This window comes from Leptidea sinapis, chromosome 20 (genome assembly GCF_905404315.1).
Source record: "Leptidea sinapis chromosome 20, ilLepSina1.1, whole genome shotgun sequence".
NCBI classification, from domain to species: domain Eukaryota; kingdom Metazoa; phylum Arthropoda; class Insecta; order Lepidoptera; family Pieridae; genus Leptidea; species Leptidea sinapis.
Window position 1 is genome coordinate 6,216,106 of NC_066284.1, and position 14,952 is coordinate 6,231,057.

The 14,952-nt window shown below is 37.4% G+C and overlaps 1 protein-coding gene across 2 annotated transcripts in view; it reads left to right on the forward strand.

Moving 5' to 3' along the window:
• Positions 1-14,952, forward strand: part of LOC126970104 (intraflagellar transport protein 172 homolog) — a 47,837-nt gene that overhangs the window by 27,290 nt on the left and 5,595 nt on the right. Inside the window, exons 19-31 of one of the 2 annotated variants that reach the window (XM_050815826.1) lie at positions 10-180; positions 1,210-1,278; positions 1,774-2,019; positions 2,127-2,268; positions 2,648-2,748; positions 3,855-3,961; positions 6,567-6,783; positions 7,625-7,748; positions 8,844-8,955; positions 10,816-10,989; positions 13,230-13,309; positions 13,984-14,174; positions 14,566-14,814. In XM_050815826.1, the coding sequence (XP_050671783.1) occupies positions 10-180; positions 1,210-1,278; positions 1,774-2,019; positions 2,127-2,268; positions 2,648-2,748; positions 3,855-3,961; positions 6,567-6,783; positions 7,625-7,748; positions 8,844-8,955; positions 10,816-10,989; positions 13,230-13,309; positions 13,984-14,174; positions 14,566-14,814 (1,983 nt within the window). The remainder of the gene's footprint in view (positions 1-9; positions 181-1,209; positions 1,279-1,773; positions 2,020-2,126; positions 2,269-2,647; positions 2,749-3,854; positions 3,962-6,566; positions 6,784-7,624; positions 7,749-8,843; positions 8,956-10,815; positions 10,990-13,229; positions 13,310-13,983; positions 14,175-14,565; positions 14,815-14,952) is intronic. The other variant, XM_050815827.1, reaches the window with a different exon arrangement.

The window sequence follows — 14,952 nt, forward strand, 5'->3', positions numbered from 1 at the left end:
GTTTGTTAGGCTTGTCCAGGTGAAGTGACGCGGCTGGAAGGAGAGTGGGGTTTGTACCTGGTGGCAGACCGGCGTTCTGCCGCCGCTGTGCCGCACCTCATAGAAGCGGGCCGCACCGTCGACGCACTCGCCGCCGCTGTCAAGGCGCACCACTACAAGCGGGCGTTGCAGATTGTGCAGGTGTCACAGTCAACAACCAGTCAAATTAAAACTAAATTGTCTTTCACATCAAAGTCAAATAAACGTTATTCAAATAGACGTAAACTAATCGCCTTTGAATCATCATTGTAAATATTTCTTTTATATTAGCGAATCTACCATTTATTCGCAAGGAATTAGTTTGTAAGAAGAACATATTATAGGTAACTCATCGGCCACTCTTTTATATCAATAGTGTAATTTTACAATATTATATATAAAAAGAGTTTTAAATATCAAATATTACATAAAAAGTAATGAGAAATAAACTTTAAAAATATAAATTATCGTATACTGGATGCATCAACATATAGAGCATGAATTCATTGTTTGCGTAAGTTGCTTCGTGAACAAGATGGTCGTGATAACCGATATAATTAGTAATCGCATCAATCAAATACAATTATTTATCAACTATAACAGGTCGACCAGGCACCACAAGCAGCACTCAAGTTCACGAGTTGACACATGGACCAGCCATCGACGACGTAGTACACGACGCCGCCGCAGGCAAAGCCAATTTAATGAGCATGACGAACCATGTTATTGCATACGCATTATAACTATAAAATAGCCACATCATTATCTCAAAGCAAGCCCACAATATGATTCTATATAATAAAATTAACATCAATTTACCGTATCCTATTTACAAAAAAGAAGCAAAGGTGAATTTTCATTCGATTCTCCTCACGTCTATAAAAAGGCGCGGCGTCTCGATATAATTTCAGATGTGTAGCGCTCCTGTTTCTCTTCGTTATTTTTTGTGTTCAGACACATTAAAAGATACTCCTACCTTCTATCGTTACTGGCCACGCAGAAGACTAGAAGACATATTTAGTGTAACTCGTCCGTTGTGTGTCACACTTCACCCCGAACGTGTTGCGGTCACGCTTAGGAGAAGTTTGTTAAAGAAAATGGCGCGAACAGTACTGTTCAATGTTGAATAAAACATTAAAGCACGATGTACAATCAAGACAAGTTCTTCTCATAACTCCTGGACTGTTACAGGTTATTGATGACAAGGAATCTATCAGAGAGCAGTGTGAACAGCTCGGTGAACATTTCATAGCGGTTCAGGTACCTACGTTTAAAGGAATTGTTACTTTAACTGTGTTAATTTAATAGTAGCAAGATTATATTATCAACATATTACATTTTTATATTATATATATTTTTGGAAACGAATGTGCTTCGATGGAAATAAAAAATTTGTTATTTTACGACTTCTCTCGTGATATATTTGAGCTATGGCGACTTTCACAAGCTGAAGCTAAAGTGCGATCCATACTTCAAGTCCTTTGTTCGAGTATTTGTTATAAATTCTGATGATACAAATTTCACACTTTAACGTGAAGGTAACGAGAAATAAATGTCAGAATATATTCACTTAAATAAATTTGATATCAATCTATTGTGTACTGAGTGAAGCCCATGATGTCAAGCCAAATGGCTTATCTACTAATTCGGGATAACATTCAATATAATATTAAGATTCGATATAAGGGGAAGTGACTGATGGTATATCACGTAAATTCAATTCAGATAATTACACTTAACATTTAATAAACACAGGAATGGGATACCGCTGAACGGGTATTAATTACTTGTGGGATGTCGGAGCGATGCGTGCGCGCGTACATTTCTGCGGGCAGATTTAGCGACGGATTGCGTGTCGCTACTGCGCATTTATCAGAACAAGAGACTAAGGACATATTTGTTCCACTGGCTGATCAGTACAGAGAAGAAGGACAGCTGAAGAAGGCTGAGCAGATATATATCGGGCTTGGTGATGCCGATCAAGCTATATCGATGTATAAGGTTATTATTCTGTTCACTTTCATAATTTTTAACAAATCATTCTGTTTTGATAGTATTTGTTGATATTTTTTGTGCGCATTCATTAATTGACATATTAACAATTTAAGGAAGCATCGCAGTATGAGTCAATGCTCCGTTTGGTCGCAACACACCGTAGCTCCTTGCTAGAGGCTACGCGGCGTCACGTAGCGCAAGCACTACATGCATCCGGGGATCTCCGTGCTGCTGAGAACTATTATATACAAGCAGGTGAGACGCCTTTACAGTATGACGCAATGATCCGTCTAGTCCTAACACTTTGCTAGTCCCTGCTACAGTTTACGAGGCGTCACGTAGCGCAAGCACTACATGCATCCGGGGATCTCCGTGCTGCTGAGAACTATTATATACAAGCATGTGAGACGCCATTTCAGTATGACGCAATGATCCGTCTAGTTCCAGCACTTTGCTAGTCCATGCTAGAGACTACGCGGCGTCACGTAGCGCAAGCACTACATGCTCCGTGTTGCGGAGAACTATTATATACAAGCGGGTGAGTAACTGTTTGTTATACAAGCCAGATTTATAGGAAGTTGTTTTTCTGTTGTAATGTGAATTTGTGAGATTTTATTTTATGTTTTTGTTATAGGTGATTGGAAGAGTGCTATACAAATGTATCGCAGTTGTAACCAGTGGGAGAACGCAGAGCGGGTTGGTCGTGCGCATGCGCCGGCTAATGTTCAGCAACAGGTGAAAAATAAATAATGATGTACAATGTTCCTTGAATTTTTAATGGTCCGCACCTGTATATAAAAAAACCGATTAGTTTGTATTGGGTTTTTGTTAAGAACTAGCATACGGGTCACATATCTCAGAACCGGCTTAACCAACGTGAATGTGGTTCCACTGTTTCAAATTGGCTAATGAAAATGTTAAAGTATTTTTAGACCGTACCATTTTTAGTATTTTTATGCGTCCGTCATTTTGTTTCGGCGAATCGTCCAAACGGCTGGGCTGATTTTGTCAACAAAATTAATTTGATTTGAAAGATTGCGACGGTAGCGTAAGGCAAGTGTGGTTACGTATATTAATATATGAGTTTTGGGATAGTGTTGTATATGTCTAAATAGAGCCTCTTCCTGCAAGACAACTTTAGTTTTGTCATTTTGTGTCACAGTGCGTGCGTTGCTCAAAATAGAGGTTAACAGTCAACCAAAGTTTTTTCGACATTTTTACAGCTGTAAAAGTCTATCTAGACGTGTTAATGATCCAAGATTCATTCAAGCATTCAATGCTTAAACTTCTAATTATGTAATAAAAAGTGGGTGTAAGTATTGTATGAATTGGAGATATGCTGGCGAGAACAAGCTCCTCAAATAAGGTACAGTCCTACCGCCATATTTACTGGATATAAATTTATATTTAACCAGCCAATACAATCCACCATAACACGCTGCCAGCATCTGAATACTTACCGGTAATCGTTATTAATGCATTGACGAGAACATTATGAAACTAGTGTGCTATATTTGTCCTTACGCTCGAGGTGGAATTACGGTGATAGGGGAACTGAGACTGTCATGATCAATGCATACTCGATCGTTTTTCAACACTCTTGTAAAGAAAACCCGAATAAAGCTCTATAATAATAATAATTTGTCAGTATTAAAATTAAAAAAATCGGATAACTTGCACTCAATGCGATAAATTAAAATAAATCGAGTTTCAAGAAACTCGATTTATTTTATGCAAGCAATACGAGTGTAAAATCGATGTATAAGATCCAGATGACGAGGAATTGAATTAAAAAGGGTATTAAGTCTATTTGAATAAAGATTATTTATGTTTGATTTCAGATAGCGCTGCAGTGGGCCGCGACGTTGTCAGCGCCGTCGGCGGCGCGACTGTTAGCAGCGCGAGGTCTGGCGGCTGTCGGGGCGCGGTGGGCGCTGCAGGCCCAGCGGTAAATAAATATCACATAACATTAACAACAACATAATAGTATTTATCTACACCCATGCTTTAAATCCTCTATTAAAGATTTTGAAACAGTTAGGTTATTGCCAACATTAAAACACCCAATGTTCTAATAACCATAACATCATCCAAACGAGTGTTGTAATGTTGTACTGGATTTCATAACAACACTCCTATGTTTTTTTCGATCCCTTCATGCGCAAAGAGTTTCAACAGACAGCCACATTCTTATTGCTCCATGCGTGGGGTATCTGTATGAATTTCAAAAAAAGAACATTTTCGTTTGCGAGCGTTTACACAACCAAAACATCGCGCGCCGTAAAAAAAAGGAGGTTATTCGAATCCCCGCCATTTTTCTTCGATATTTTTATTGTTTTGCTTACAAAAAATGAGCGATTCATTTTAAACGCTGCAAAAGAACATTATATTCGAGTGAATTTTAATTATTGAACTATACAAAATGTAAATTACTACTAAAATAAATAATTGTTTCATTAATACTTAGTTTATTTGTATATAATCAGTAATGGATGATATTAGGTTACTACTAGGACTGGTGTTTTAATGTTAGCAGTAAGCTAACTGTTTCAGAATCTTTTAGAGGATTCATTTTCTGGGTGTAGATAAAGTCTTGTATGCAACTGTTGATGATTAGGTATTAAAACACTCATGTGATACTATTATCACACTCGGCTTCGCCTCGAGTGATAAATCCACATTCGTGTTTTAATACCCCTTATTACACAACAGTTGCATAAATAACTATTACCTACACCCCTTCATTCGATTCTGAAACAGTTAGCTTACTGCTAACATTAAAAAAGCCAGTCCTAGTAACCGTTACAGCACTCAAACTAGTGTTGTAATGTTGTACTAAAATTCACTACAACACTCGTTTGGATGATGTAATGGTTATTAGGACATTGGGTGTTTTAATGTTGACAATAAATTAACTGTTTTAGAATCTGTGTATGCAACTGTTGATAATTAGGAATTAAAACACTCATGTGACACTATTTTTTTTATGGTATTCCATAAAAAAAAATAGTATCACATGAGTCCTCCTATTGGAGGACAAACGAGCGTACGGGTCACCTGGTGTTAAGAGATCACCGCCCCCCACATTCTCATGCAACACCAGAGGAATCACAAGAGCGGTGCCGGCCTTTAAGGAAGGTGTACGCGCTTTTTTTAATGGTACCCATGTCGTATCGTCCCGGAAACACCTATTATCAATACTCATGTGATAAACCCACATTCGTGTTATAATACCCCTTATTATACAACAGTTACATAAATAACTAATTGCGTTCGACAATACACTATTACGTTGTTTTTACAATCGACAACTTGTCGCACGAGTTGCACATGCTATATTGTATGAAAAATTCGACGATTTATGTATTATTTCCGACTCCATATTCGTTTTTAAACTTTTGTAACTTAAATTATAATTTTATTTATTAAACTAAACTGTCTGACGCGTCAACCTCAATTCAGTTTTGATATTTCTCAATTTGCGTGTGCCAAGTATAATTTGCGTGCGACAAGTAAACTTTTTGCACTCAATGCACGCATGTTATTTTAAAATGGGCAAACGGCTCTTTTTCAACCGCAACAGCGACCACCAAGATACTCCTTTTCCAGCATGAGTAAAGATTAACAATTTTTTGAGGTCGTTGTAAAAAACCTTAATAATTTTGTAAGGGCAGCATCTTTATTTGCCTGCTATTAAGGATTTCGCTTCTTGATATTACTAGCGGGAATAGAAGACTGTCAAATTTTAGGTTGCTTAACTTTTGCAGTTTATGAGAAAACAGAGAGATGGACCCACGGACAGGCGGACAGAGTCTTAGTTTTTATTTCTGAAAATTGTTCTTCAAGTGATTGGAAACTAAATGCTTTTTCCCGATTATTACTTTGATTTAAGTGTAATAATTATTTATGCAACTGTGGTGTAATAAGGGGTATTAAAACACGAATGTGGTTTTACAATTATAATAGTATCACATGAGTGTTTTAAGACCTAATTATCAACAGTTGCATACAAGACTACAGTAGTATGAATCCCCTATAAAAGATTGTGAAATAGTTAGCTTACTGCAAACATTAAAAAAACCAGTCCTTGTAACCATAATAACATCCAAAGGAGTGTTATTATGAAAACGGATGATACATTGTTGTACTGAATTTCAGTACAACACTCGTTTGGATGATGTAATGGTTATTAGGACATTGGGTGTTTTAATGTTGGCAATAAGCTAACTGTTTTAGAATTTTTAATAAAGGATTTAAAGCATGGGTGTAGCTAAGATTCAATTTTGATAATTGCCGAGCCAAGCCCATAGCCTAACCAACATAATAGCTTACCAGAATTTTCATCAATGCGAGGTTAATACAATATTAAGTATGTATAAATTACTCTGGTAAATTTAACTCTGACCGATCACGATTCCTTAGTCGACTCGAATCGACTTTACCCGAAAGAGCGTTAGATATTCCAGTGTTTACTCTCAATACTCACAAATAAATTGCTTTGCGGTCCTATTTACATTTGGGAAATTAAAGTCAATAGTTCCTTAAATTCACAGTTGGGACATAGCTATCGAACTCAGCGAGCTAGGTGGAGGTATATCGAAGAGAGAAGTGGCCCGACATGAAGCCGCCTCGCTAGCTGAAGAGCATCCTGAGGAGGCTGAGGCAGCGTTCCTGAGAGCTGGCGCACCAGAGGATGCAGTCCGAATGTGGCTTGTCAGAGGCTCTCACCAGAGGGCGTTGGTCCTGGCAGAACAACATGCAGCACATATGGTAAGTAGTCTGTGTCATAGTCCTCAAGATTTCATTTCCACGTCAGACCCGTACAATATTCTGTCTCCCTCATAGTATCTCTACCATCATTGTAATCATACCCGATATATTACAAATACCCCTCAGCCGCCTCAGCTATATCGAAAAGGTATTCACGGTTACCATGTTTGCCAGGAGTCCAATAGTAAGACAAAAAACCTTTTAACTTAAACTAGTTTATCTAGTTTTAACTTCATATCAACAAACGAAGCAGACGCTTCGTTATCAAAAAATTTTTTTTTCTCTGTCACCCTATGTGAGTGAATTTTAGTTTGGAGATGTGACATCACTATAACCCTGACTCTAATTATAATTAAAATACAATGAAACCTTATGAAAGTTTTATTATAATATATTGCTTGTGATGGCGTCATAGGGCGGATCGCTCCCATCTCTAAAATATGGTCGAGGAAAGAGGTACCACTGGTTGTATCACGCTGCCATCAACAAACTTTCAAATGTTTTTAAAATGTTCGCATAAATGCTTTATTTGTTCAAAGTGAATTGATCTTTCTTGAGTTTTTTATAATTTGCTTACATTTGCATTTTTTCTCATTTTGGTACTCAAGTAATTTTAATTGTTTCTATATTTATGTTCCACATTTTGCATATATTGTATTTTACATAAATTGATGAAGCAGTATAAGTTGTTTTATATTAGTTCTTTTAGGTTAATTCACGCTAAAACTCATCTTTGTGTTGTGTGGTAAATGGTAAAATGTATAACTTCAACTTTCTTGTTCAATATTTCAACTTGTTATAGCATTGTAAGCATTAGATTTATTAAATCTATTGTGTTCAGGTCGAGGAAGTAGTGCTGGAAGGTGCTCGAGCCGCCGCCGACCGTGGTGACCTGCAGCAGTTTGAAGCTCTCATGATACGCGCCAATCGACCAAGGGAACTTGTTCAGCACTACAAAGATCTTGGTAAATTTAGAAAATGTGTCAGCGACGGAACCACTGGGGAAGGCAATTTTGTGCATTTCGATTTGGATCAGATTATCACTATTATGATATATTATGACGCCTAACATCACGTTTCCGATTCCCTACCGTTTTCATTCCATCGCTTATTGCGATGATATAACCACTCGCCGCCCGCGGAGTACAGTTTCTATTTGCAACAAGAATTAGAAAAGTTTTTATAAATTATATTTATTTCTGAATTCTCAAGTATTTAACTTATCCTTATGGCTTGAAATGCGCATCGTACAAAACTTTTTTATAATACTCACATTGATCATTATGATATGTTTTGAAATTCGGTTGTAAGTACTGAATTTATTTGTTAAAATTAATACCTATATATTAAAATTAATTACCATTTCATACTTAGCGCACTAACTATTTTAGTCTGACTTACTTTGAAAATCCGACTACCACGAAAGTATTCTGTTTTTAATTTTTATTGTTCGGGTTAATATATAGCCTACTAACTGCAGCCCGCGACGTCGTCGCGTGGATACAATATGTGGACTTTATGTTGTTCCACCCTCTTGTTTAAATTGCTGAATTAAATTTATTTAGTTGACCCGCTGCCGGATCGCACCATTATATCGCGCACGCGGTTGTGTATCGTCATCGTCATAACTGTTCAAATATTTGTCCAAATACTGTAGTGTAAAAGACAAAGTTAAACATTATATACGTGTAACTGCAACGGTTCTTACGGCGTACGCCATTTTTTTCGGACTTACGTCAGGTAAGTCTTATCGTTATATTTTGGACACTTCACACTATATCTTTATAAATTATAGCCTTTGTCTCTTACTGTGATTTAAAAGCTATCTTATTATAAATTTTCATCAAAATCCATTCAGTAGTTTTTGCGTGAAAAAGTAAAAAACATACATCCATACATTCTTACAAACTTTCACGTATATAATATTAGTAGGATTACACTCTAATAATGTGGCTTTCTTTTGGTAATAAAATGTTCGTAATCGGCTAAGTAGATCCATAGATTACCTCCTACAACCTTACTAAGTTTATATTTTTAGTAAAGATAATATTGTCTTGTAGAAATGTGGGAAGAAGCGAGTCGTGTTGCTCGCGAGTATTTACCGGATAGTGAAGAGGCTGTACCTGATTCGGTGCCGCCGTTGCTGCAGAGAGCTGCAGATCATGCCGACAGGTCAGTGTGCTCATAGCGATCTCTAGGAGGGAGGGGAGGGTTAGTGAGTAAAACAATATCGATTTATAAAATATCACAAGATATACCAGTATCGAGAGCTTATCGAAACTCGACTGTTTTAAGGACCCCAGGCTGTGCAGTATCGTAGAAATCGTTAACTTTTGTACCTTCTATTTCTACCTTCTTCTATTAAATATAATATAATTTACGCAGGTACATTATGACGTCAAAAATATCGCACTTTTTCACAAATCAAAGGAAATATTATATAGCACATACTTAAATTGGTTTCGGATGGGTTTTTGCTTTATTTTGCTTATCATGTTTTCTATTTTACCTGGTAAAAGACAGGGACAGGGCAACGATTACTTTGCGATTAAGTCACGTCAATTCGTCGTTCTGTTATGGATGATAAGCAATTTAGCATTTCTTTTGGAGAGCAGGAAAATACATTTACGTATTGAAGACCCCGATAACGGGGCCCATACGTCGGACTCGTGTGTAACCTCTACTGATTAAAAACTCCTCTATGCTGTCAGCCCTGAAGGCTTTTACAGCGACATAGGACGTGGGCTGTGGAGACCGCAAAAACTACGCAATAATGTGATGTTTTAAATAAATAAATAAATAAATAATAGTCGCGGGGCGTCTCCCAAGGAAACTCGAACCTCGGACAGGCTGTGTGCTTGTGGGATGAAGATGAACTGAAATGATGATGAAATGGTAAGAAGAACACACTCGCCGGCGAGTGCGGTGATGTATTGTGTAATGTATGTAAGTGTGTATGTATCTGTGTTTGTATGTATATAAGTAGTGTAACTGTTTGTGTGCATGGATGTGCGTGTTTCTGTGTTTGTGTCAGTCCGTCAGTCAGTCCGTGAGCGAGTGTGAGTGGAGTGAAACGATTACAAAAATTACAAAAAAAGAATGCTGGGACAGTTTCTTGCGCCGCTTCTTCTCTCTCAGAGCGCCATTTGTTTCCGAAGCGGTAGTAGTATCTAGTAGTATAAGAAATGACATCAAAAAGAATTCTAAAGGAATCAATTTTGAGAAAATAAATGCCTTTTATGCCTTTTATACAGGACGAGGACTAACGTCTCGAGCATTTGTGTTCAAATTCAAATAAAAATATTCACTATAAATCTTAATAAGTTGTTTAGTGCAAGTCAGAATTAAGTACAAAGTCTCAATAATATTCAAATGAGTATCAAATTCATTAATAAAATTTAGTATTTATTCAAACTATCTTTATCATTCAAATAATCTTTCACATTTTCATAGGTCTTAGATGTTATTTAATTTTTTACGATACATGAAAATTTTTTAATAGGTAATATTTTAATATCATTTGGGAGTTTATTATAAAATATAAGACAATCCACTTTAAAACATTTAGCAATTTTACGGAGCCTAGTAGATGGAATTGCAAGTTTATGTTTTTTTTAATAAGGGACGAGACAAGCAGGACGTTCAGCTGATGGTAATTGATACGCTCCGCCAATTACAATGCAGTGCCGCTCAGGATTCTTGAAAATTCCCAAAAATTCTGAGCGGTACTACAGCTGCGCTCGTCACCTTGAGACATAAGATGTTAAGTCTCATTTGCCCAGTAATTTCACTACCTACGGCGCCCTTCAGACCAAAACACAGTAATGCTAAAACATTACTGTTTCACGGCAGAAATAGGCGCCGTTGTGGTGCCCATAATCTAGCCGGCATCCTGTGCATCTTCCACTTGTAAATGTTTGTTTCGAGTATTGACATTATGTACATCACTATTCCCTTTAAATTGGTTAATATGTTTATGAGCGCATAGGAGGTTCTCGTATATGTACTGGCAGTGTACTGTTGTTTGTGTAGAGGTGAGTGGTGGGAGGCGGTGCGAGTGCTAGCGGCAGCTAGTGCGGCGGCGGCAGCGGGCGGTGCCGCTCGTCTGGCGGAGCGTGCGGCGCTCCGAGCGGCGCGACTAGCGCGGGACCGACTGCCGCCGCGCTCCGACCACCGACGGTCGGCCGCTGAGCTGCTTGCGCAACGGTCGGATATAACTTCGATTCTGATGCTGAAACAAATTTAGAAATGGAAATAACTTAGATCATTGCAGCAATTTTTTTTGCCTATTTAAAGCGTCACTCGCGAGCGACCAGAGAACTAGTTATGATGTATAATACAAATGGCTGCGAAGGATTGTACAATAATCTGAAGAATTTTTGCATTTTGAATTAATTTTGGTCGTTTTCCGGCCAACAGCGCGAAAATGGCGAATATAAAACAGCCACAAGAGCACTTTGACAGCCGCCAGTCTAGTGGTAAATAGTACAGCTCAGTGGTCTACATAGACTATGGCAGCTATGAATTGGCGTATAAAAAAAATTAATTTCGAGTTAATCTCTATTTTGAGTAATGCACGCACTCATACAAATCGCTAGTGTAAGACATAACTTGTCACGCAAACTAAAGTATTAAACGTGACCTGTTTTTATTGGTTTTCTAACAGCAAGAGACTATATATAGAGTGTGCGTCGTGTAGTTGGGCTAGTGTTCTCTTTACTTTGTGTAAATGTCTATTATAGATAATATACTACTCCACGTCTTTTGTATTGATTACGTCGATTGGTTTGATTCTTAATTTCTTGCCAATTATTCTCAACATATGATTTAGTTGGTCCAGCATTTGGCAAGTTTCCAAAAACTCTAAAGGCAAATTTTATGGAGATCTACAACCCGTAATTCCTCAGAAACCTTGGTTCTCGAAATTTAAAATTCCCAACAAGTCAGTGATTTCAACTATTCGTCGTCTACGTTTTAATCATGCTTGTACACCAGTATTTTTGGCTAAAATAAGAATTAGGGACAATTCCTTGTGTGAATGTGGTCTAGATGAGGGAAACGTGGATCATTTATTCTTCAATTGCCCTTTAACACAACCTTCTTTATACAATTTTATACCTCCTGAAATTCCCCGCCCAACTTCCTTTAAATGTCTCCTCTCCCTAGTTTTCACTCCTTTTGTATATATTTTGTGTAATTATATTAAAATAAATAAGATTAAGTTGTAAATAGCACTAAGTACTTATATCAAATAATTTAAGTAATTATATTTGTGTTTGTCCCTTATAGTCCTAACAGCATGTATATTTGTTTCAGGTATAAGAAAATAAAACTTGTTTCAATCTTAAGCACCGATCAATACCATTAAAATTAGTAAAAGAATACTCTAAGCTTGGTGGTCTACCTTAACGTGAGATTGGCAAACTTGTGGTATATCTTCCACAGGAGCCATAGTAGGAAGAATATAATAGAATAGAACATATGATTTAAAATATTTGACTTTTACTAGTGTTATCTTGATGGATTTAGTTATTTTATTATAGAAAAGGGAAATGGCTCACTTAATTTTAGCTCAAATTAAATAAGATCTGTTAAGGTAGAAAATACTTTTAGCTTCATGTTGTATCGGTACGGAAATATTGTAGGCGGCAAAGTGGTTGTGTGAGGCAGGAAGTTTCTTGCAAATCGCGCGGTGGTGGAACTCTACTCTGTGCGGCTTAAATTTTGCAAGTTTCTTTTATAGTTAAGGAGGACAAACGAGCGTACGGGTCACCTGGTGTTAAGTGATCACCGCCGCCCACATTCTCTTGCAACACCAGAGGAATCACAGGAGCATTGCCGGCTTTTAAGGAAGGTGTACGCCCTTTTTTTTGAAGGTACCCATATCGTACCGTCCCGGAAACACCGCACAAGGAAGTTCATTCCACAGCTTTGTAGTTCGTGGAAGAAAGCTCCTTGAAAACCGCACTGTGGAAGACCGCCACTGAAGCGATGTCTCTACGCAACGCCATGTGATCCAGCCATTCACAGAGCACTGGGTCCCCGACAATTCGAGCTGCTCTGCGTTGCATGTGGTCAAATGGATCGAGCTGATACTGGGGTGCGCCAGACCAGAGATGATAGCAATACTCAATATATGGCCGGGCCTACGCTTTGTACAGCGCTAAAATATGGGCCGGCTTGAAGCATTGCCGTGCTCTATGTTATGACGCCCAGTTTCTTCGAAGCCTATTTGGCTTTGCTCTCCAGATGGCCGCGGAATTGGCGATCGCTCGAGATTTCGCCAGTATTCCGATACTAGGTGAGACTGTAAGAGAAGTGTTATCGAAGAGCGGTGATACGATTAATATGTTTTTTTTTTTTATCATAGGTAGGTAGCTTTGTTTATCATAGGTAGAGATCAGCAATAAGATTTATCAAAAGCTTAAGTTTATACTGCTTTATAGATTTGACGCGATTGGTCAAGGCGACGTTGGAGAACAACTGCGAGCTGCTTTACTCGACGGTAGTGACGAAGATGCAACAGGTATATGTTAAATTAATACTCCAAGGTTAGTTATAGAAGCTGTTATGTATGTATATAGCCTAGATGTCTCCACGCGATGCTGCTAACCAGTCAGTCGAGAAATAAACGCGGTAGCTATCACTCTGTATTCCATTTAACAGAAGCTTGCATGATATTATGTATTGATTTCAAAATGTTCTGTCTTGTTTTTTAGGATCATAAAATACTTATAGAAAATGGCAACTTTTTGCAAGTGGACATTTATCTATTACCATAGTAGGCAACGGGATTCGAAGCATATACAATGAATTATGTTTTGTACAAATGTTGATGTAAAATGTGACCATATAAAATAATTTTGTAAATTAAATGCTTTTAAATTGACTTATAATTAAAAGTAGACTGCAAAATAACTGATCGTGCTCTTAAAAGGAAGTCAAATAAACATATTTCTGGCTAGCTCTAAAAGAAAGATGCCGCTAAATCAAATCAAATCAATAATAACAGAACTTCGATATTAACTCATGGTTACGAATTCTTAAATTTATTGTGTATATAATATACTATTATCCTATTAAAATTATATTATTTTTATATTATCCTATGAAACATATTTACAATTTACTTAATAATTGGATAGCAGAGACGAAATAGAAAAACATTAGTCAGTTCTAAAGATAAACTTAAACTCCCAGGCGCATCACCAGATTACGAGGAGCCTGTAGTAGCGAGTACCGAAGAAACCACGAGTGAAACAGATGCGGAAAATTCAGCGTTAGAGAATCTAGCGAGGGCGGGTCAGTGGCAACGGTGTCTCGCACACGCTGGCAGTAGGGCCCCACACTATGCACTCAGATGCGCTGCGCATTTGTTCAAGACTCATTCGGTTAGTAAGCGCTTAAAATTTTTGTTTAGATAATATGTTTTTCTTTATACCTCGGTTGAAAGTACGTATCTCTGGCATCAATGTCAGGCAGGCATAAGTTTTTTTCAGCTGCGATACCTTCTTGGTTAAGTAAATCAGCGAACATTTTAACATGCTGAGTTCTGACCATTTTGTAACATTAAATTATTAATATTACAGTTATTTTTTGTTTATTGTTTGTCTCTTTTATAAAATATTTAAGCCTTTTGTATTTACGCGTACTGTACGTTTCAAATAAACATTTTTTTCTTTCTTTCACAAATCAAAATATTCCTTTTTTTATAATTCACACTTCTACGAATTCTCCAAAAATGTCTGCTGTGATGAAAATAACAAAAATATTATTTGACAGCGCACCGAAGGGGTTGATATCGAGAGCGAAGACATCCCTGAAGCGCTCTCTTTGGCTTTAGATACACTGCGGCAGTACTTGTTAATAGACAACGAAGCTAATGCTGTATCGGCTAGTGATGTGAATCTAGCGAAAGCCGTATGTAACGAGATTTTAGTACGAGTTTCGTTGGCTCCTAAAGCGTTCAGTGCAATGAAAGATGCTGCTGAAATAATGGTGGCAGTAGGAGCTGAAGATAGAACTATTCAGGTACATAAAGTCGTTTTATATTTTTATTTATCAAAATATTTAGAGGGTTTCATGGCATAAGTGAACTTAACACATAACACATCTGTTTGTCGGGGTTTATCTTGTTGTTCAATAATATTTAAACTTAAATGATGACGT